Source organism: Prinia subflava, chromosome 5, assembly GCF_021018805.1.
Source record: "Prinia subflava isolate CZ2003 ecotype Zambia chromosome 5, Cam_Psub_1.2, whole genome shotgun sequence".
NCBI lineage: Eukaryota > Metazoa > Chordata > Aves > Passeriformes > Cisticolidae > Prinia > Prinia subflava.
Window position 1 is genome coordinate 9,427,007 of NC_086251.1, and position 21,637 is coordinate 9,448,643.

At 41.3% G+C, this 21,637-nt stretch overlaps 2 protein-coding genes across 3 annotated transcripts in view; one reads left to right on the forward strand and one right to left on the reverse strand.

Annotated features, from left to right (window-relative positions):
• IMMP1L (inner mitochondrial membrane peptidase subunit 1) overlaps window positions 1–9,793 on the forward strand; it is a 31,100-nt gene extending 21,307 nt beyond the window's left edge. Inside the window, exons 5-6 of the mRNA XM_063397972.1 lie at window positions 4,938–5,048; window positions 9,656–9,793. Coding sequence (XP_063254042.1) covers window positions 4,938–5,048; window positions 9,656–9,724 — 180 coding nt within the window. The 3' untranslated portion in view covers window positions 9,725–9,793. The remainder of the gene's footprint in view (window positions 1–4,937; window positions 5,049–9,655) is intronic.
• Window positions 5,666–21,637, reverse strand: part of DNAJC24 (DnaJ heat shock protein family (Hsp40) member C24) — a 38,744-nt gene continuing 22,772 nt past the window's right edge. Inside the window, exons 3-5 of one of the 2 annotated variants that reach the window (XM_063397974.1) lie at window positions 21,426–21,594; window positions 11,823–11,891; window positions 5,666–10,991 (exon numbers count right to left, since the gene is read on the reverse strand). In XM_063397974.1, coding sequence (XP_063254044.1) covers window positions 10,867–10,991; window positions 11,823–11,891; window positions 21,426–21,594 — 363 coding nt within the window. In that variant the 3' untranslated portion in view covers window positions 5,666–10,866. The remainder of the gene's footprint in view (window positions 10,992–11,822; window positions 11,892–21,425; window positions 21,595–21,637) is intronic. The other variant, XM_063397975.1, reaches the window with a different exon arrangement.

The window sequence follows — 21,637 nt, forward strand, 5'->3', positions numbered from 1 at the left end:
ATGCTAAATTCTTTGGAAGTGCCTATAAATTTAAGGTAAATTCATTCTGTTATATTAAGAAATATAAAATTCCAGGTAATTCAGCCTTTTAAGGATACACAGAAGATGTTGATTTAACAACTGCTATACTGTTTAAGTTCCAGTGTGGTTGCTACCATTTCATAGCTTTTTCAGGAGAAAAAAGTAAATACAAATGCTTAGCCTGATTCTAAAAATCTTGAGCTAATTAATGTGGCTGGGTTTTATACAGATGGCAGCCTTAATATGAACAACATTTATGATAAACCGACAGAAACAGTGCCTGGAGCAGCTGGATCATTAAAAAAAGTATTTGTTAAGCATTATTCAATCTTGGTTCTGAATTAATAAATAAAGGATTAAGGGGTAGTTATGTGAGACTTTAAGTATAGAGTGATAAAACAAACTCCTGCATTTCTATGGTGTATATTTTATCCTAACTAGATGCAATTTACTTAAATAAGGCAATTTAATCAGTATTTAGTAAATTTGTCATTTGATATTGTAGAATCTTTCATCATATTTCACTTTAATCAAGAAAGGTAACACCTGTGGTTTATTCACAAAAGCTTCTTTTGTTAAATGAACACCCGCAGGCCATGAAGCAATTACATTTGTTGCTTGTACCAAAGTAGGAGGCACTTAAATAGACCTTAGTAGGGAGAGATGAGAACTTGCAGACTTTATTCTTTTGTCCAGCACTGAGATTAGTTCTTATCATAGCTCAAGAAGGAAGCCTCTGAACTGAAAAGAAAAGATGGGAATGATTTAAAGTTCTTCTTAAGTTTGAAACTTTGATATTGCTGGAGGTGATGTGAATACCTGTGACCTTACAAAAGTTCAAACATCTACTCTCAGCTGATTGTACATGCTGATGTTTTTTGAGATTGCAAGACATTTGTGTTTGTAAGTCCCCTAAAATCACTAGCAAAAGCTCTCTCAAAACAAAAACCCCAAACCACAGAAGCCTGTTTTCATTTACTTGGGTTTGGGGTATTTTTGAGGCAGGTAATTTAGTCTGTTATCTTTATTTGCAATACATTCATTTCCTAATATGTTGGTTAATGCAGCACAGGGTTCTTATCTCTTGGGTTTGAAGGTAATTGAGTAATCAAAGAAAAAAGTTCGGCATCATGAAAAGAGACTAAAATAATATAATTATTTGATGGTTCCCCCCCTTTAAGTAAATTAATGTTTTATGCTGATGAATATGCATCAGATACCTGCTCTGTACTTCAGTTTTGCCACTTTAACTGCACCACTGAGTCAATTTCAACAGCTCTGCAAATTTTGCCAATTTGTGGCAGTGAAAGATGCTTATTTGGGGTGAAAGAGAATAAACTACTTCTTCAAGCTCAGTTGTTCCCAAGGATAGTCCTGTTCTTCTAGTCTAGAGCCTGGGGAGGGAGCAGGGTTGTGTCTGATGGGTGTCTTTCATTCTCACACAGTTAAGCTGCACTGCAGATAGCCAGTTCTGCCTGAGAACTGCCACCCCTTGGAAGTAAATCCTCGGCTAATCTGCACAGAACTGAGGCACAGGGGTTGCTGAGGCAGAGGGATTTGCCTGCAGACAGTCAGAGGCAGTGTTTCACAGCAACCTGCACTGCTGAGGAATTGCTGGTTCTGCAGGAGTCCCACTTGTTCTGTGAAAATTCAGCTGCTGGGCGTGTGAGACTTTCCCATCTTTAGTTCTGGCCTATGTGTAGGGCTTTCACCCCTCATCAGGGTGGGTTTGCAGTCACTGTCCCTCTGTGTAGTGGGAACTGTGATTTCAGTGGTACTACTTGGACACAGTTAACTTTGTCTAAGAGGTCCATTGCCTGTAGATATCAAAATGCAGCGCTGTGAGCTGTCACACAACTTTCCCTTTGCCTTGGGTTTTTTGGCAGCAGCAGTCCACTGATGTGCAATTAATACATTCTTACTAAAAATACAGGTCTTAAACAGTTAATTTTTTTCCTTTGGTGAATATTATTCCCAGCTAGTGTGCTTGCCGAGCTTTGCAGAGCTTCAGATTGAGTCCTGGCTGTGCAAAGGCTGATACTCCAAATGAACTATTCCCTGTGAGCAATCCCTCTGAAATCAGTAGATCAGTGATGTGGTGTAGACATGGCTTGATGCATAGAGCTTTGAAAGATTCTGGCACTGGTCTTTATTCCAAAGGGGTTTATATTACTGCAAATGTTCTACCTGGAATGCAAAGTGTAAACATCCTGTCTAGACAAATAACTATTCCTAGTACTGGAAGTAGTTTTATGCCATTGCAGGCAAAATAAATTCATTTATTTATTTGTGATTTTGGAGCTTGGTAGAAAAATGGGAAATGTTCTAGAAAGTTTTTGGATATTCTTGAGTTATGAGTGGTCCTTAATTTTACACAGTAAAAGATGAGCATCACATTCTGCCTGTGAATTGGGAGAAGTGAGGAACCAGAATGGCACAAGGGGAGCTGGCAGGGAAACAGGAGCACCTTGCAAGAAGTGATGCTTTTGCAGCAACATGTTAGTGTGGGTTTACTTTCTATATTTAAGGAAAAAATTCTTCCTTTCATAGCAATTCCAGCTTATCCTGTTTGTGTGTTGCTGAGGGAGTCTGTCACAGTGACAGCAGTTTCATGTCTGACTCGTTACTCCAGTAGATGTTGGACAGGGGAGTTTGCACCACAAAAGTCAGGATGCTGCCTCGTGCTGTTATTTGCACGTGAGAAACAAACTCACACATGTGAGCTGTGGACACAGGGAGTGCTCTGGGTGGGTCCACTGAACTAAGTGAACACGAATATCCAACTAACATCCTAAACAGGCTGTGTTCCATGGAATCTTTGAGGAAAACAGCAGTGACAGCACATGCTCGAACAGTGACCTATCAAAAACACAAGATGTATATTCTACACAGGTTGTTTGACTCCAGAGAGAAGCTTTTTAAAATGTATAAATTGACTTCTGGTTGGTTTTTTTGTTTGCAAAGCTGCTTGGGTATGAGGAGGGCCAAAGTCATCTAGCTGGAACTAGCTGGCCTTCACAGAGGAAGCGCTTCCATGCATGTGCCAGGAATCTGATCAGCCTACCAAACAACAAAGGTGACAGACAGCTGAAAAGGAAATTCCTGTCTGGAAGGACTGGGAGAACAAGCAGTAGAGGAGCTTGGCTGAAGCAGTGGATCAGTTAAAAACAAAGGAGGTGGCATGCCTTTATACCAGAGCCTGTGGAAGGAGATGGTACCAGCGGGTTTCAAAAGGGCTTAGACATTGCTGGTCACGTGTGGTTTCTAAAATGCTGAGGGCAGGCTTTGTGTCCTCTGACACACTTACAGCATCTTTCCTGGGTGCCACACGAATGCAGGGGCTGGCTGGGAGGGATGGATGGACTCACAGACGCTTTCTGCAGTGAGTGTTTCATTCTGCCACTGCCAAAGGCGACCTGTGGTGTCTCAGTCCACAGCTAACACATTCCCCACGGCTCGCAAAGGGGCTCGGGCAGGAGTGTGCCAGCCCTGGATCCTGGCCCGGTCACAGGCACCTGGGAGCACGGCTAAGCAGGAGCCTCAGGTTAAAGACCAAATTCCCAGGGAGTGTTACCTGGCCAGATACCTACAAGTACCAATTGCAATTTCTTCTAATGCGGACCTGGATTTGTTCTTACTGGTTTACAACCAGCCTTTAGAGTGGTATTTCACTTTGTTTAATCTGTTACCCATGAACTCTCTCTTATGTAGACTACTGTGTTGAGACTCTGCATGGCTCAATTCTAAAACATTCACGCTACTTTGAGTTTCATTTGAAATAGTTTAGTTAGTTAGTTAGTTAGTTTTAGTATTTTTTCCCTCTGAACTGTGGTCATAGCAATGTTTCAAGTACAATATTTGGTTTTGGAAAAAAGTATGTTACTTTAAAGTCCATCTTAAATATTCTCTAGATTGAGAATATGTTGTTTCATTTAAATTTTCAGCCTGGTTTAAAATTTTAGAAACAAAACCCAATTAGAAATGTATATTAAGTATTTTATTTGGTAACTTGAAAGAGGTTATTTCAATAACAAGAGTTATCGTATCTGAAATGTTTTTAAGAAAACATTACAAAATACTATTGTATGTTCCAAGCAGATATCTTAGTTTAAGACTTGTAGGAGCAACTTTTTCACGTATGAAAGCTTCATACTCTCATTTAGGTAACAATTACAGCCATGTTGCTATTTCTCATTTTGTCATTGAGTCAGCCAGTGAATGCCATGAATCTGTGGTATGTAATATAGTTAATGCATAATATATATGGGCAATGAAAGGTCTTTGTCATATAGTATAAGGTCACCATCATTAATTTTCAAATTATAAAAAGGGATTTGCTGTTTTGTGATCATCATTATTGCAATATAATGTGTTGTGGATTCTGCCTGCACATAGAATGAACTGTGATCTTAATTAGAACTTTGACAAGCCTACTCCGATAAAATGATGAGATTATTCGTAATTGATGTCACAATCAATTACCAGTTAGTTCATCATGAATCTACTAACAGGTCTAGCCTTGGTGCTGGCCCCAGGATGTTGATGAGTGTGTGGCTGCCCTGTTCATGCTGTTACTGCGACAGGAGGGCAGATTTTCAGTCAACATCCTAATGACCTCTTTTGAAGTCTATTAAATTAATGACCCTGTCACATTGGTCTAACCTCTTACATCTTCATTTTGGATTTTTTGTTGCAAACCATTGGTTTTTGAGCACATGATAGAACAGATACTTTGGAGCACTCCTTCTCATCCCTCTAAATCTGACAGTGGGTCTTACTAGACTCGAGAAAATTTAGTTCATTACACAGTCCTGAAATAAAGAGCACAGAAATCAGGAAAAGCACTGTAAGGCAAACTGTGCTTAACACCATTCTGTTCTGGTTTCTTTTTACATTTCAATCTTGCTTAATCATAGGTGCCTAAAGGACATGTTTGGTTAGAAGGTGATAATCTCAGGAATTCTACAGATTCCAGGTACTATGGACCTGTTCCTTATGGGCTGATAAGAGGGCGCATTTGGCTTAAGGTATGTCTATTTATACTATCTAAAAATAGTTGCATTAATACATTTTTAATGCGTGGGTGTTAGGCAGGCATTGAAACTTGCCTCCCCAACTGTCTGGCCAAAGCAAATGTAAAGGAAAGCGTGAACACTCCACCACCTGCTGTAAAAGGATAAATCAACAATGACAGGGTTTTTGGAGGGAGGACTTTGGAGCAGCACTGAGCAGTCACTGCTATGAAAATTGAATGAATTATTTTGCAAGCAAATCCAAACATGATAAAACCACAAATGTACACACATACACCCTACTGCACAGATGTACATTCCATCCTTACTTTGATCTTTGTCTCTCTGCAAAAATGGTTTTTCACTGTTGTAGTTCTGTGGTCCAAAAAGCAAAAAGGAAGAAAATATTCTCTTTCCAGGACTTGCACACATACTTTGGACATGTAGCCTGGCCTTGCTGCTTTTTAAACTAAAAAAAAAGTTTTGAATGAATATTGTACTGTATAAACCATCATGATTCTTTCTTCTTCTGCTTCAACAATTCTACAGCTTTATTTCACACTAAATTATTTTTTCATATAATCTGCATTACTAATTTACTCTTTTCACCAGAAAGAAGAAACGTAACACAATTTCCTCTCCATTAAAAGTTTAATCTAAGAAACAGGGGAGTGTGTATGACACACTTATGCACCTGCTTTTAGAAAACTGGATTTAAAGTTGTGCATTCAGAACAATTAAAAAGGTTCTCTCCATATACTTCAACACATCCACAAACCCGTAATTTAGCACACCTGTATTACACAAGGAAGATTAGATCATTCCAACTTAACAAAGCCTTATATCCTTAATTTACAGTATTTATGAACACAGTTTGGGACTTCTCAAAGAAAAAAAAAAAACCAAAACAACCTTGCAGCTCTTGAGCACAATCAGTAATTGCTTTCTAAACCTCAGACAACACGGCCCCCTCAGCCCTACTGCAAAATTTGGGTGACCTCTTGCTCCTGGCTCACATTTGCTCTGAGTTCTTCCCCGGTGTTCACTCGGGGCTCTGCCCCTTCTCCTGCTGTCTGCCTTACCCTGGACACCAGAGGGGAAAATGCTGATTCCCAACAGGGCTATTTTTATGACCCAACTTTTAGCTTGGATTATTGACTGCTAAGAGACAAAGGATGCTAATCTGCTGGCACTCCTCTAAATGAAAATGTGGCAGTAATAATGCGACTGAAAATAGCATTTCTCCAAACTGATGCACAGGTACAGAGAAACTGCTTTTTTCTTCTTTAAGGAGACTGTTAGCAAATACTGGATATATCAAGAACCCATGTGTATGGACAGCCAGAATTAGTCACAGTATCTATCTCTCCACAGCAATAGATTTTGTGTCCAGCTTGTGCTGCAACAAGGAAGGTGTTTGAAAGACCTTAATGAAGTGACTGACAGGACTGATCCCTAAGTAAACTCTGTAAAATGAGTGAAACACTCAGATAGTTCATATTGAAGCACTAATTTAGGATGCTAGAGCATTGTCTGTTAAAAAAGATATTATGCAATCACTTGATACTTAATCAAAATAATTTAACCAGATTTTACAGCAGTTGCTTAATGACAGTGGCATAGAGTAGTGATTATTCAAGTTTTCATGAGATTTAAGTATGTGGTGCCTAACAAAAGCAAAAATGAGTTTGTTCTTCAAATGGGTGTTTATAGTTAGGTTATGATAAGTCACAAGAGCATACAGTGATGTTGCTCCTGTGTGTTGCTGCTGCCCACTGCAGTGGAAGGCAGCAGAGCCAGACTGCACAGGGGTGGCTGACCACTGACCACTGACCACTGGCCAGGACACCTCTGTGTCCTTTCAATGCAGCCTGCTGCAGCTTCGGCTTCTCTTTCATCCAACAGTTTTTACTGCCTTCAGAATGGAAGCTTTTGTGGCTTTATCTGACGGTGGATTTTGGAGAAGCAGATGTAACAGTGCCTTGCAGTGCTAAGTTACTTTTTCAGGAACAGATACAAAAACCCCCAAATATAATTTGGAAGTCACAGATTTCAAAAGAAGAGAGTGAGCTTAGCCAACCTAGCTGGCTGAATTTGTTTAGCCACCCTGTTCTTGGCAAAACATGAGTGTTTATCTGAAGTTTAGACTGATGGTTCTCAGTCAGTGTTGGTGCAGCAGTTTTTAACCCTTACAGAAATATCAACATGTGATTCTGTCTGCTCCTTTTCCTCCATGCCACCGTATCTCCGGCCACTCCAAACACAAGGTCATTCCACAAAAGGCTGCTGAAATCAAAGCAGCTGCAAATTCAGTAAAAGCACTGGGAATCCCACTTTGAGAGAACTCATGCCTCATCCTGTCCTAGGCAGGATATCCTGTGCATTCCCTGGATTTAGGCTCCATGTCAGAACTAGACCTGTGGTGTATCTTCAAAAGAGCTAGTTAGCCCCATTTATGCCCCGTCCATCAGATCAAATCTATCTATGTAGGCCAAAGCAAAGAGGGCAAAGAGCTGCTAATTGGAAGAGCCAGTCTGAATGAGCAAGTCACAGTCAACTTCTGTCAGAACTTTAAAGCACTCGGGAATTACGACAGAGTGGCACGTCTTTGTTTCACAGAGGAGGGGTTTCCATCTCTTTCCAACCACCAGTATTGTTTCTCAGGTTCTCCCTGCATGCAGACTAGATAAAACACCATTTTCATTCTAACTCTTCCACTAAGATTACTGTGACAAATTTCAAACTGCATTGTCAAAGCAACATTTAAAGCTAATTTGATTACTTTCACTGAAAGAAAGTCAAGTTGCAATAGGTGTGATTTGAGTTGCCTGAAAGAGATTTGTGCTGCAGTGAACGAACTAAAGAACTTCCTTCTCCAGGCCTTTACTGAGATCAGCTTAGATTTGTTATATGTGATATTTTTCTTTCCTTTTACTTCTGTTTGCCTTGAAGGCCAAACAAAGACTTGACACCCAGCCTGCAGCCAGCACAGGCCCTCTGGACAGCCTTGAATTCTGCAGCTTTGCTGCTAACCAACATCACAAATACCCTTCTGTTTTTGGCTTTTTTGTGTATTTTTGTGTGGAACTTATAATAGCTCACCGGCTGATCAGCACAGAGACCAGACATCACCTCTGTGGTTCTGAGTATCAGCAGCTGTTCCCCGTGCTGCTCCCTAACTGCACACGCCAGAACCAGGAGTATTTTCTAAGATCTTGTGCAAGAGCCTTTTTCTGGTGCACAGAACTTGAGGCCCTGAGCATGATTCATCCTCTGCCTTCCTGAGGGCCCCACGCAGGTGATGGGCACCAGTGCTGCCAGGGCCCTGACAGGACCTGGAGCAGTGCACAGCTCCAGCCAGGAGTGAGCTGCTGCTGCTCCTGCCATGCCTGTCCTCAGCTGCCTCAGCCCCTTCTGTCACGGCCTTTGGTGCTGGGGACAAATCATAGGGGTAGAAGTAACTGTACCTTTGCCTGTGCTTCCTCTTCTAAATGAGACAATTACTCTTTCACTCCACACACAGAAGGCTCCTTCTGTGCTGTGGCTGCTTCATGAACTCAGAGTTGCTGTTCTTATACCTTAAGACCAAATTCTAAGGAAAAGTAAGTGAGATAAACAAAATACTGACATGCTTTGGGAACAAGGTAGTGCCCCACCTTTCTCTGTCTAGGCCGCTTCATCTTAGGCAGGGGCTGTGAAATTTTTATTTCACAGCGAGCACTGATTCTTCAGCATCATCTTTCCCTTCTTCCTGGCATGCCCCTTGTGCCATCTCTGAGAGAACATCTTACCAAGAGACACAGACATTCAAGGGAGACAAAGGACAATGAGTAAATGAATGAACTTGCTTTCCTATTACTATTTTTTTGCATCTGAGACCATCCTACGTGTAATTAATGACTGTGCAGAGCAACATACTCCTGGGAGCATTCAGTACATGAACAGCTATGCAGCTAATTGCTGGAGAGAAGATTTGTTTATTGGTCAGCATCATTCTCTGACACCTGAACTGGGTGATGAGTTGTGCTCTTTTGTGAATAACTGTCCCCTTCTCACTCAGAGGACCTCTCAGTCCAGAGCCCCGGATGGTGGCAGGCACGCCACCCCTTCATTCCTCTTTGTCTAAGTTTACCTGTAGCCAGTACATCTTTTTTTCCAAGGTTTGGTATTTGCAGTTTAAAGGCTCATCCTGAAAATACAAATGTACACCTCACCACGGGGAGATCCATGTGCCTGGTACATTTTTTCTCCTAGATGGACCAAAAATCACATATCTTGTCTTTAAAGTCATGAAGAGCTTTACAAGCTAGAAAACACTGAATTGGGAAGGCACTCTAAACATTAGGAACATGTTTATTTGGAACAGTAAAAAACAGCAATGGAATTTGTGAGGCTCTTCACAGCAAAGCATGCCCTGTATAAATTGTAAGTTCACACTATGGAATGATTCACTGTAATATACAGTATTTATTACTTCTAGTAAGAGAAGCACATCAGTGAGCAAAGTTCTTTACCAAAGAGAGAAAACATTATGCTGTTTATGAAACAATTACAATAACAAATGAAAATACTGAACTTTGAATTGTGATTTAAATCTCTTGTAACTGTGCTTTATTTTACAGATATGGCCTCTGAATGACTTTGGATTTCTACGTGCAAGCCCCAATGGCCACAGATTTCTTGATGATTAAAAGACTTAAGTTACTATTGACAGTTTTCATAGTATTTTCTAAAATGAATGGAACTATTTTTGTTTAGAATAAACACAAATATTACTTGACAAAAATGTCTCTTTCTGAGATTACACCTAACTTCATATTGGGAATGATACACTTATGTCACCAACAAAAGTGATGTGCCTCTTGCTCTGCTTCCTCTGGCGAGCCACAGCGAGTGCCTGGATTTATGGGAAGGTTCTGGGGTTTTGTTCCAAGCCAAGGTTAGCACTGAGATTGAAGAAGGTTGGAAAAGGCACAGTGCACTTACTGAGTTGTCACACAGCCAGAGCCATCCCCTGGCTCTCCCTACTTCAGCAGGTGGAACACAGAACCAGCGGGGTTCCAGATCTGCTGCTCACTGCCAGGAGTGCTGTGGGGTTTCCCTCTGCCTGCCCAGTGGGGTCAGAGCACAGCTCCCTCCTTAGCTTTCCTCTCAGGAATGCTGACTCCGTTTGCTCCAGGAGAGCCCAGCTCAACATGTGCTCCTGCTCCAGGCTGCCCAGGTGATGTTACTGTCACAGGGCAGGGCACAGCCACCAGCCCTGCTCCTCAGCCTGGGACACCCAGCTGCCTCCAGCTGCCAGCCTCTGCCTCTCCTTCTAGGCTCCAGTCTCTGAGAGGATTTCATGAACTTAAATATTTAGCTTATTAACAGAAAATGTTCCTGTTTCCCACTGCTGAACCTTGCTCTTCATTATCTTCAAAGCATTCTCGCATCTGTGCCTCCTGATTGAATTTTGTCATCTGAGCTGTTAAAAGGATTTAACCTAAGAGGAAGGGCCCAAGGTAGAGCTGCTTCAGACTGAATTTGAAAGAAGCTACTCTGTTTGCTGGGGAAGAAACCTTTAGATCAGGAGATACATTCCAGTTGTACAGAACTCGTGTTCTGGGTTGGAGGTGTTTAATAATGAGCTCTTCAGCTGCAGAAGGAAAATCCAAGCCTCCTGTTTGCAGAGCTGTGTGAGCAAAGGGGCACTTGTCATTTTTAAGCCTGAATGAACTTGTTCTTGTAGTGCTCTCCTTTTCTTTAATGTACATTTCTTAAGCAGATGCTGTCCCTTGTTTGTCCAGTCTTCTGAAAAGTTTGTAACACTTAATGTGCTTCATTGAAACAATCATTGCAGGATCTCGATAACAAGTGAACATGTGTCACAACAAACCAAAGACACGTCTTTGGTTTCATTCTTGAAGATGCTGTAATTCCCACCACATCGACAGGACAGAGTATAGAGCTGTTCATCTGCCAAAAAAGAAAACAAAAACGCCTTTAGTGCTGGAGAAGAATCAAGAATTTATTTGGAATGTTCTTCACAAAGCTGCTCTTAGTAACAAATAACCTCCCATTGCTGGGTTGTAAATATCAATAGCTGTGCTACCATTTGTAGCTCAAAAAATAATCTCAAAATATTTCGGTGATTGAGGAATTCTTACACTGAACAACCATGGCCAGTGGAGTCTCTTCAAAAGAAACCCCCAGTAATAACAAGGTGCACATCTATGAAATGGATGATACTAAAAGAAAAAACTGAGTGGTGTTAGTCATACATGTGACAGGTCAAGGATGCTTCCAAAACAGGCGGCTAACCCAGGAACCAAAACAGAAGAAAGAAAAATAGGATTTTTCCCCTCACAACTTAAAAAAAAAGTAAAAAACATAAAATAAAAAGCAGCCATTTATTCCAAAAGCAATTAAACAAGAAAAGCCAGAGCAATAGACAAGTGGGAAGTAACAGTGGCAGATGAAAAAAGAAACACAGGCACTCTCTACCATCATGGAAAGAGCAAGAAGATGCACAAGAGACATGGGAAAAATCCATATACTCTCAATTATATGAGCTGGGTGAAAAGTGGTACTGCAAGTGAAGGTAGAGAGAAGTGATGTAGATGGAATGGAAAACAAATGTAATAGAAAGTTGAATTCTAATCCAGGTAATCTCAGAGAGCAAAATAGCTTTGTCCCAGGAAATACAGAAAAAACAGCACTTAGAGTAAGACAACAATGGTGCAAGATGCAGAAAAAAATTACCAGGACAATGAAAAGCATGAGGAACCAGCAGCAAGGCACTCATACCTTCATTCCAGGACATGTCCTCAAGATAAATCTGTGCATGAAGTGGCCATTCTTTTGTTAGGTTATCTTCTAAAAAGAAAACATGACAGATATTCAGTATTTTCTGATAAATTAATAGTTTTATATACCTAGCAGTCAATCTGGTCCCTACTAGAAAGTCCCACCTAGACCACTGTATCAGTTCAAAATGTAGTTCTCTAAAATTTTAGTTTCCATATAACTGTATAAGCTGGAAAATATCCTTTTGTAGCCAGGAGAAATAAATGGTGACAATGTATTACTGAATTAAGACCCAGCACTTTTGCACATCCCACTTCAGTGAAATTAGGGGCAAAATTCTGTTTTGATGTGGATGCCGTTTAAAACCTGGCTGTATCTCTACCTCCATGAACTGAAATGGTGAATGTCTGCTAAGCTGTACTTTTCTCAGATTTGTGGGACAGCTGAGATCCAAAGGGACTCTTAAGATCACCTATCAAAGCCTCCTGCACCCGCAGGGCAGCTGAGCAAGCTGACCAGGACGGGCCATGTCCAGGCAGATTTTAAATATCTCCACAAATGGAGACTTCTCAGTATCTCTCCTCAGTATCTCTCCTGCAACCCACTCCTCCTTAGAAAGGAGAAGCCAAAGAAAAACCAGTGCTGAGGGAATGCTGTGTGTGAGAGCACCACTGAGATTCCTGCAAAGAAATAAATGCAAAACACTTGTAGGGGAAGACCGGTCCAAGTACTCTTTTATGATAAAGCGTCTCTGAGCACAGAAAGAAAGTCAAGTTCTGGCCTGTATCTGGGAGATCTGCTGCCATTTGAGCCCCTGGACTCTTCCAACATTGAGTACAGCATGAAATGAAAAGTGTACAACACAACTGACAGCATCAAATCAAACACAAACAATATTCACTACAAATGGGTGTTTTTTACATTTATCAGCAACTCATATTTGATGTACAAAGTTCACACCAACTTCTTTAGCTTAATAATGTGAGAACTTGTCATCAAGGATACAAGTGAAGCCATAAAAAGTAATATGTAAAAAGTGAAAAAAAGACCTAAACCCCTTATAACTTAATGACACAAAACCTCCCAGCTGCTGCCTGTCCCCTGAAAGCTCCAACTCCCCAGATGCTGTATTTTGAAGAACAAGAAATGCCCCAAAGCTGAACTACAGAACATACAGAGAGATGCCTTGGCTTTGGCAAGACTCAGGAGCTCAGTGCCTACGTACACTTTAAATGAGGTTGTTCTTGAGAAGGGAAGTGTTCCCCCTCTTGGAGAGGTGAATTTTAAGCCTGTTTAGTAGATTTTGAGAGCATGGAGGGTTTTCTATACCTTTCTTTGAGAAGTTGGCAGTGAAATAATGTCTTATTCCAGAACTGCTTATTGAGCACGTGCTGGAAGTCAGAGGCCTAAATTACGTTGTTTTAATTCCCAAAAGATTGCCCTGCTTGATCACTACATTCGAACTGGTTCCCAGCTTCTTCTGTGTAACTTCCATGTAACTTCTTTATGTAATTTCCATGTAACAACTTTGTTCTGGCCTGAGAAGTAGAACTGAGGGACTTTGCAGCCCCTTCTCCAGTAACAGCCCAGAAAAACTGCCCCTCTCCAACCCTTGTCTGATCAGGTAATGGAGAATTCCCTTCTTTATCACCACAACTCAACCACCAAGCTTTAAATCCCAGTTCTGCAACTCACTGTTCTATTTTCAACTGAAATGTACATTATGTATGCCTGGGAATGAGCCTCATCTAAATTAGTTCTAATGAAAGCAATTAAGTGGTACATATTGGAAATAATGACAGGATCGGTACAGCCTCTTTGATGTTACCTTTGCTGAACACCTATATGGTAATGAAAAGGTCAGAACCAAAAGAAAATTAACCCATTCAGACCCTTTATTACTCTCAAAGGGGAAAAATCATCAGGAGTGTAATAATGAAAGAAAATGGGAAAACACACCAGTTACATGGAGTAACAGCATTTTCCATGCACCTGATCAGAACATTAGTTAACAGTGTGAGGTGTCACAATAAAGGATCAGATGGCCTCACCTCATCCCAAATAACACCAATGTTACTGGGAGTTTGCTTGGTACAAGCTACAAACTGTGAGGACTGGAATGGTGAATGTCCTGAAAACATCCACAAAACCAGCCAGAGGCCTTTCCTCCAGCAGGCCTTGCTTGAAGCAGAATCCTCCTTTTCTCTGAGGAAGAAAACCATAAACAACTCAAAATCAAGTTTGTCCACCTATCTGACTCACCACTGTGATCAAATAAGACAGTACCATAACTGTGAGAACAGTATGAAAATGGGAAATGCTTCCTATTTCACATGCTTATTTTTAATATTGGGAAGAAAAAGTCACAATTTTCACAAAGGGAAAGGGTCTCAGGTTGTAGAATGAAACTATTTGCATCTACACGTAACAAAAAAATTGGGTTAGAAAACTTCCAGAGTTTCATATTTAGAATTAATGAAGCAGGGTTTCTCTCAGAACAACTTTTATAGGATTGGTGGTGGAGGTCTGGGTCATGCCTTGCTGCAAGAAACTACAAAAATGGCAGATGGGCCATGAGCCACCTGAAGAGAACTGCTATGATGCAAATTCATGAGGTTACTGTACTTCAAATAAAGTAACTGTGAATCACAGAACCACAGTATCATTTATGTTGGAAAACACCTTTAAGATCAGTGAGTCCAACCATTAAAGTAATGAAGAAGCAGCTGAGGAAGTCTGCTCTCTCTTTTATTCCAAGCGGTATAATATGAAGCCCAGGGAACAGAATTTCAACAAAGCTTTTCTAATTCATCCCTGCAATTGTAATTTTGAAAATTAAAAAAAAAAAAAATCCCAACCAATGGGCAAAATTAATCCTTCTCACAATTCCCAGGCTGAACAGAGATCATTATTCCCCACCTGATGCTCAGATCCTGAAGGATCGGGAACAGCATTGCCATGCAAGGGAGGGGATTGTCCCACTCTGCTCTGAGCTGGGGTGGCCTCTCCTCAAGTGCTGGGGGCAGTTTTGGGCACCACAATATAAGAAAGAGATGCAGCCATTAGAGAGTGTCCAAAGGAGGCCATGAGGAAGGTGAAGGGCCTTGAGGGGGAGCCGTGTGAGGAGTGGCTGAGGGCACTTGGTTTGTTCAGCCTGGAGAACACTGCGGGGAAACCTCACTGCAGTTACAAATCCCTCATGAGGGGAAAGACGAGGGGCAGGCACTGATTTCTGCTCTGTGGTGACAGTGACAGGACCCAAGGGAAAGGCCTGAAACTGAGTCAGGGGAGGTTTAAGTTGGGTATCAGGAAAAGGCTCTTCACCCAGAGGGTGGCTGGGCACTGGAACAGGCTCCTCAGGGCAGTGGTCACAGCAGCAAGCCTGACAGAGCTCAAGAAATGTTTGGACCATGCTCTCAGGCACATGGTGTGATTCTTGGGCTGTCCTGTGCACAGCCATCAGTGATCCTCCTAAGTCCCTTCCAACTCAGCATATTCTATGACTGTGATTCTATGAGGTCTGAAATCTGGTTATCTCAAAAAATAAAAATTTTCTATTAGTACTTCTGACTTCACACATAATCCAGAAACAGCTCTTGTCAGGCAGTTTTGTACACTGCATTTATTTGCCTGTCTGGTTCAAGCAGAGGAGGAACATTTTCCAGAGATGAACAAAGCTTTTTTATTTTCTAGGTCTTCTACTAAATACCTTACCCAGCCTAATACACCTTGAGACAGCAGAAACAGAGGTAGTCACTAACTTAAAAAAAGAGGCACAGCCTAGTCTGAGTTGCAGGCAAAACATGCAACCTAATGGCTCTCACAGTGATTCCTATTTCTTGTGCCCTTTCTTATTTCATTTGCAACATTATTACAACCATGGCTCCTTGTTGGTGCTTGTTTGAAGTAAACTGGTGTCCCATTTTCACTCCCTGGCCAAAGGAGGGTGGGCATTTACCAGTGCTGAGTTAGGTGGTGGCCTTGCACGTGATGTCTGCTCAGGCTGCAAAACTCTGTGTACAGAGCTGTCATTTCTGAAACACACCCTGAACATACAGGAGGAAATGTAAGGACCTGACTGTCCACCAAAATTCATGAAACAAATTTTAATTCCCCAGCAGCACAGCCTGCCTGGCTTTGCCATCTATTGGATTTGTCTGACAACAAGAGGTGAAAGGATTCTGCAACTCCATTGTCTCAAATGCAGGATCTAAGAAAACACTGGCAGGCTCATCAGAGAGGTTTATGAGCCTGCAATTCAAAGAGATTAAAAGGAAAAATCTACTGAGATTCTTTCAGGCTACAGAAGAACATTAAATAACTATTAGCAGCTTGGTTCAGTAAAGCTTTACTAGAGCCCTTGCTGGGTCATTCAGAAATTGTAAAAGAGGAAAGGTATTTAAGTTTCACTTGGAGATACAATAAATATTTCTTGGGCTATTTAAGGCTGAGTTTTAGGGAAAGGGTTGCAAGCAGTAAATGGAAATTCAGCCCTTTTAACAGTTTATGGTTATTGTAAAAATAGTCATAATACTTGAAAGATTTTTCTAGCTCTTTATCAGGGATACATACTTAGGACTGATTTTTTTTTCAAACCAAACACAATTAAACATTAAGATATGTACTGTCAGTCAAATACTGTTCACAGTATCTACTCTGCATAAAAATCACCACCATATTCACTGGATGTTTTCACAAATTAATTTTTTCTTTTAGGCTTTTCAGTTTTAAAACAATTACTTAAATTAGAATCTTTTCAGTTAATTTAAAACAATCCCACTTACTTTAATTTGAAATTTTAACAAAGTCATGTGTTAAGAATTTTCATAACAAAGAGATATGTTTGTTATAAAAATACCAAAACAATCCCGCTCCACTTGTTGCAGATGAGATTTAACTCCAGAGAGTTCAAAGGCTTGTGTTCCAGCTGAGGGGCTCCAGCCACAAATCCGTGGCTGGAGAAGGAATGTCCACTTCTGTCATGTACAGAGCACAACCTGGCACACTGCAAAGCCACAGCTTTCGTCAGCAAAGCCTGCCTTAGTGACCAGATATTACAAAATGAGCTGGTTTAGGCTAAGCACAATTTTTTGCCTCACTGCCTGTTGGAGAGGAACAAAGAGTATGGAACCAGAGCCATTCTCAGAGGCACAAGCTGGAACACTGGCAATTCCAGTTAGAGCCTGGAATTCCTCATGCCTAAGAACTGACACAAGAACAAAACCGAAATTACGCTGGAACATTACTCCTGTATGAAAATTGCATCTACAATATTTTTCTAAAAGTGTAATTTAAAAATTGAAAATCCAAAGGAGCTATGTGCCAAGATGTGAAAACTCCTCCCGCCACCCCATAAACCCTTGGAGGCTACAAGAAAGATGAAGAGGGAGTTTTTACCATGGCACGCAGTGACAGGACAAGAAAGAATGGATTCAAACTGAAAGACAGCAGGTTTTCATTAGATAGTGGGAAAAATATCTGGCTGTGAGGGTGGGGAGGCCCTGGCACAGGCTGCCCAGAGAAGATGTGGCTGCCCCATCCCTGAAGTGCCCAAGGCTAAGTCAGATGGGGCTCTGAGGAACCTGGTCCTGTAGAAGGTGTCCCTGCCCATGGTGGAGGGGCTGGAACAGGATGGTTTTTAACTTATTGTCCAACCCAAGCCATTCAGTGATTCTGTGAGTTACGGACATCTGTGTCCATCTCCATGTGGAAACAGACCATCCTTGACTGAACCTCACTAGAGCCATACATGGAAAAGAACCCCTAGATTCTTAAATCTGCCACCCAAAATCATATACAAAGCAACTGGTTTTCATGTTGAATCCATTACTAGCTTTGAATTATCTGCTACATTTATGACCAGAAATTATTCTAAGGCATCAATTTATTGATTTAATTTTGTGACCTTTCTGCTAATCAACCATTAATAATTAAACATAAAACCAATCAATAATTAAGACATAAAATGAATTAGTATTATTACCTTGGTAAAGTGATGGTTTAGATACAGTTCCCTTGCATATATCAACAAAAATGCAGAAATGTTGCAGGGCTGCTATTCGAAGGGACCTGAATAGGATACAGAGATGGGCTGGCAGGGACATCAGAGTTCAGCCAAGAAGTGCTTTTGGGAGGGAATAACCCAATGGACCAGCACAAGCTGGGAGCCGTCTGGCTGGAAAGCAGCTCCCACACAAGGACCAGAGGGACCTGATGGACAAAGGGCTCCACACCAGTCAGCACAGGGCACTCCTGTGGCCAAGGCCAGCCCCACACTGGCTGTGGCAGCAACAGCATGGCCAGCAGGTCAACAGGGACTGTTTCTCCTCTACTCAGCACTAAGGAAACTGCACCCCAAATCCTGTGTCCAGTTTTGGTGTCCCCAGCACAAAGCCCTGACTTATGGGAGCCAGTCCACTGGATTGCCAACATGGTCAGGGGCAAGGAGGGTGCAGAGAGACTTCTCAGAGGTGCACACAAGGAGGAAGAGAAGTAAAAGGTACAAGTTGTGACGCCCTTATATATGATTCAAGAGAAGCAAAACATGTTTTGGTTGATTTGGGGTTTGGTTTTCATTCATTTGGTTGGTTTTTCTACTTGTGAGGGTGCTCAAACACTGGAACTACTGCCCAGAGCAGCTCAAGAATCTCCATCCTTGGAGACACTAAAGGTAGGCTGGAGAAGGGCTGAGCAACTATGAGGACTGGCTTTAGGTAGGAGATTGATCTGGCTGGCCTGTGAAGGTCACTTCCAGCCTGTGTGATTCTCTGATTCTCTGAAAAGTTTTTCTTCTTTCCAGCTGTGTCACAAAAGTGTGAACTTTCAGGGTTCAGATGATTTCTAATGTGGAAAATGTGAAACAGGTTTTACCCACGCTAAATACTTTTGGTAATAATTAGAGTCAAGCTTGATTTTAACTGCATATTCATATTTTTTAAATGGGATATCAAACAAAGAATGGAAAACCAAAAAATCTAAGAAGAAAATCTATTGACAAAAACCCCCCACATCCATTCTTCACAGGTAAATTGTTATGCATATTTTTTTTTTCCATCCCCCAAATTTTTCACACGGCCTGTAAGCAAAAGATTCACCATCATAAAAAGGTATTCTTATATGACAAAAGAATGAATTGGAAAAAATTTCAGAAAACATACAAAAAGGCAGTTCGTATAAGATTTCCATATCAGAAGTTGGGTAAGTATTAGAGCCTCTTAACAGTTTGTGGTTTGTCCCTTCCCCTTGAATGCTATGACCTGAAGGCACAAAAAAATTAGGAGATTAATGGGAAACCTTCAGAGAAAAGCAGTATTAAGATAAAAAAACCACATTCACTTGTTATTCTCAACAATTCAAACAAAAAGAAAATTAAAACCATAGAGCCCCACAACATTTCATCTGCTTGGAACTTCTCTGGCTACTGAATTTGTGAGCCAAGCAATTAAGGTTTAGTTAGTGTAACACAAGAAGGTACATACAAATAAACAATCTGTGAAATGGGGAAAAGACTGCAGTGCAAAGGGCTTCCTGCTGATGGGCAGCCACACACACACACAGAGGCATCCTTCAGATCCTGCTTCCTGGCTTTCCTTTGCATCTTACTAACTTGCTGTATTATCTCTCTCATCACTATTCCTCTTAGCTGCTGTCTCAATTCCTTTGTTTCTGTGAGCTTTTATGGCACTGTCTACGAATTTGTCTAGAATCATGACTTCAGAAGCAGCTTGACAGGCATTCAAAGAACTAGAATTTATTTCCCCATCATTTTGCTGCCAGGGAACATGCTGGAAAGAATGCAGCAGCACTGCACATGTGTGTTAGGTGTGGCTCAGTCTGAAACTCAGGGGCCCTGGGAATGGCACCCTCTGTGCCAAAACAGAATGTCCCATCACCATCCCATTACCAAACACCTGCCTAAATAAAGGTACAATCAGGTTTTTTATTTACCAAGTCTTTTATACAGAATCTTGAGATGGCTTTTCGAAGAACTCATCCGGATGCAAAAGAATCTCAGAAAATACAGATAACCTTCAAATTATGGCAAAAACTAATTTATAGCAATGTTCTTAAATCCCAGAGGAAAATTAAATCTTGATGTAGCTCTCTACTCCGGTGGATTAACCTGACCCAGGCAAAATGGAACTTCATAGTCTGAATTTAAGCTTTAGGTAAAACTCATTAAATACTGAGAAGATTCCCAACTTACTCTCTAGTATTTCCTTTTTTCCTCTGCACATGCAATTTGTGAAAAGGGAAGGCATAACCAATATTGCAATATTAAGAGTACAACAGCGTGAGAGTGGTGGGCAGCAGAAACTCCTGTTCTGACATCACCTTCAGGCATTCAAAAAAGAATTTTGAGGTGAAAAATTTATTTAAGTCTGATCTTAATACCGTTTACATTACAAATAGAACAAGATCCAATTTTTTCCATTCTTCTGAAATATTTATTCCGTAACTCTGTTTTCACCCCTCCCCCTTTCTTCCCAAAGCCATACAAAGTCTGAAATACACTGGTTATTTAACTGGAGGATTCACCCTGTGTATCTCATCACCCTCTTTATCCTGCCGTGGTGCCTGTGTGCCACAGTGACTACGCCTTTGTCTCTCCAAGATGTGGCAGCGGCGGTGGCAGGGGAGTTAAAAATCAGCACAAGGGAGCAAGGTCTGATGGTGTGCCAGTGCACAATGGCAGGGAATTCAATAACAAGCTGCACAGACAGCGGGCTTTTATCAGCACATTCCGCAGTGGTGGTGGCTCCACGTCAATGCCGGCCCGAGTGTGTGACTGCGGAGTGCGACCGAGTGTTCTCCCCACGGGCAAGCCACTATTATTGACTCCCCCCATTAACATGTAGGGTGGATATACATTTATTGAAGGTTCTAATGGAAGGCTGAGGGACTCCTATCCCGAGGCCAGAGCAGAAAGACAGCCTATCACTTCATGTAATGGTAGCCCATGTGTGACAGACCTGACCTACATTTCCCCCCTTTCTTTCTCACAACAGCCTGTCACTGTTTTAAGAAGCTATTTTCTGAGAACTATAAAAAGGAATGCGTGCTAGAGCTGCCTAGTTAATATGTTACATTGAAATATTATTTACAAACCTTTAGAAAGGCTAGTTTAGACTAAGGATGAATTACGAACACTACCTAACATCCACAACGGAAAAGAATGTATCCTAACGATTCTGGTTATAAATCCATACACAAAGAGCACTAGGTGTAGATGGATTAATACTTACATCTAAAATGCTGCAACAAAATGGAGCATAAAACTTAAAATTAAGAACAATTAATGAAGCTACCTTCATAAAGTAAAAAGGGCTGAGGTCTGCAATTAGTATAAATTTCATAATAATTCAAACTATCAGGAATAATGCCCCCTAACGTTTTGTTGGAAGTAATTCTGTGTTTTCAGCAGCTAATGTATGTGTAGCACAAGCTATAAATAATGGATCCACGTTTGAAAGTAGGACAAGAGCAAAAGAAACATTCGGTTCAGCACTAAACAGCATTTTAAAATACCATCTAACTACCACTCCCAGCCCCTGCTTATTTAAAGAGCTGCTGCCACTCCAGCACTCCTTGGCAGGAACCTACCACGCTGCTGCAGGTCATACTCTTTTTTTGTCTCCTCGTTCCCTAGAATTTTCCACGCTTGATCAATTTCGATGAACCGCTGCACGCGCTCCTCCACTTCTCCTGCTGGCACATCTGCCTCCTGTTTGTCGGGATGATACTGCCAATCAAAAAAAACATAAAAAAAGGGCTGGGGCAGTGCAAGTGAGGAGGGTGGTAGAGGAACAATCAAT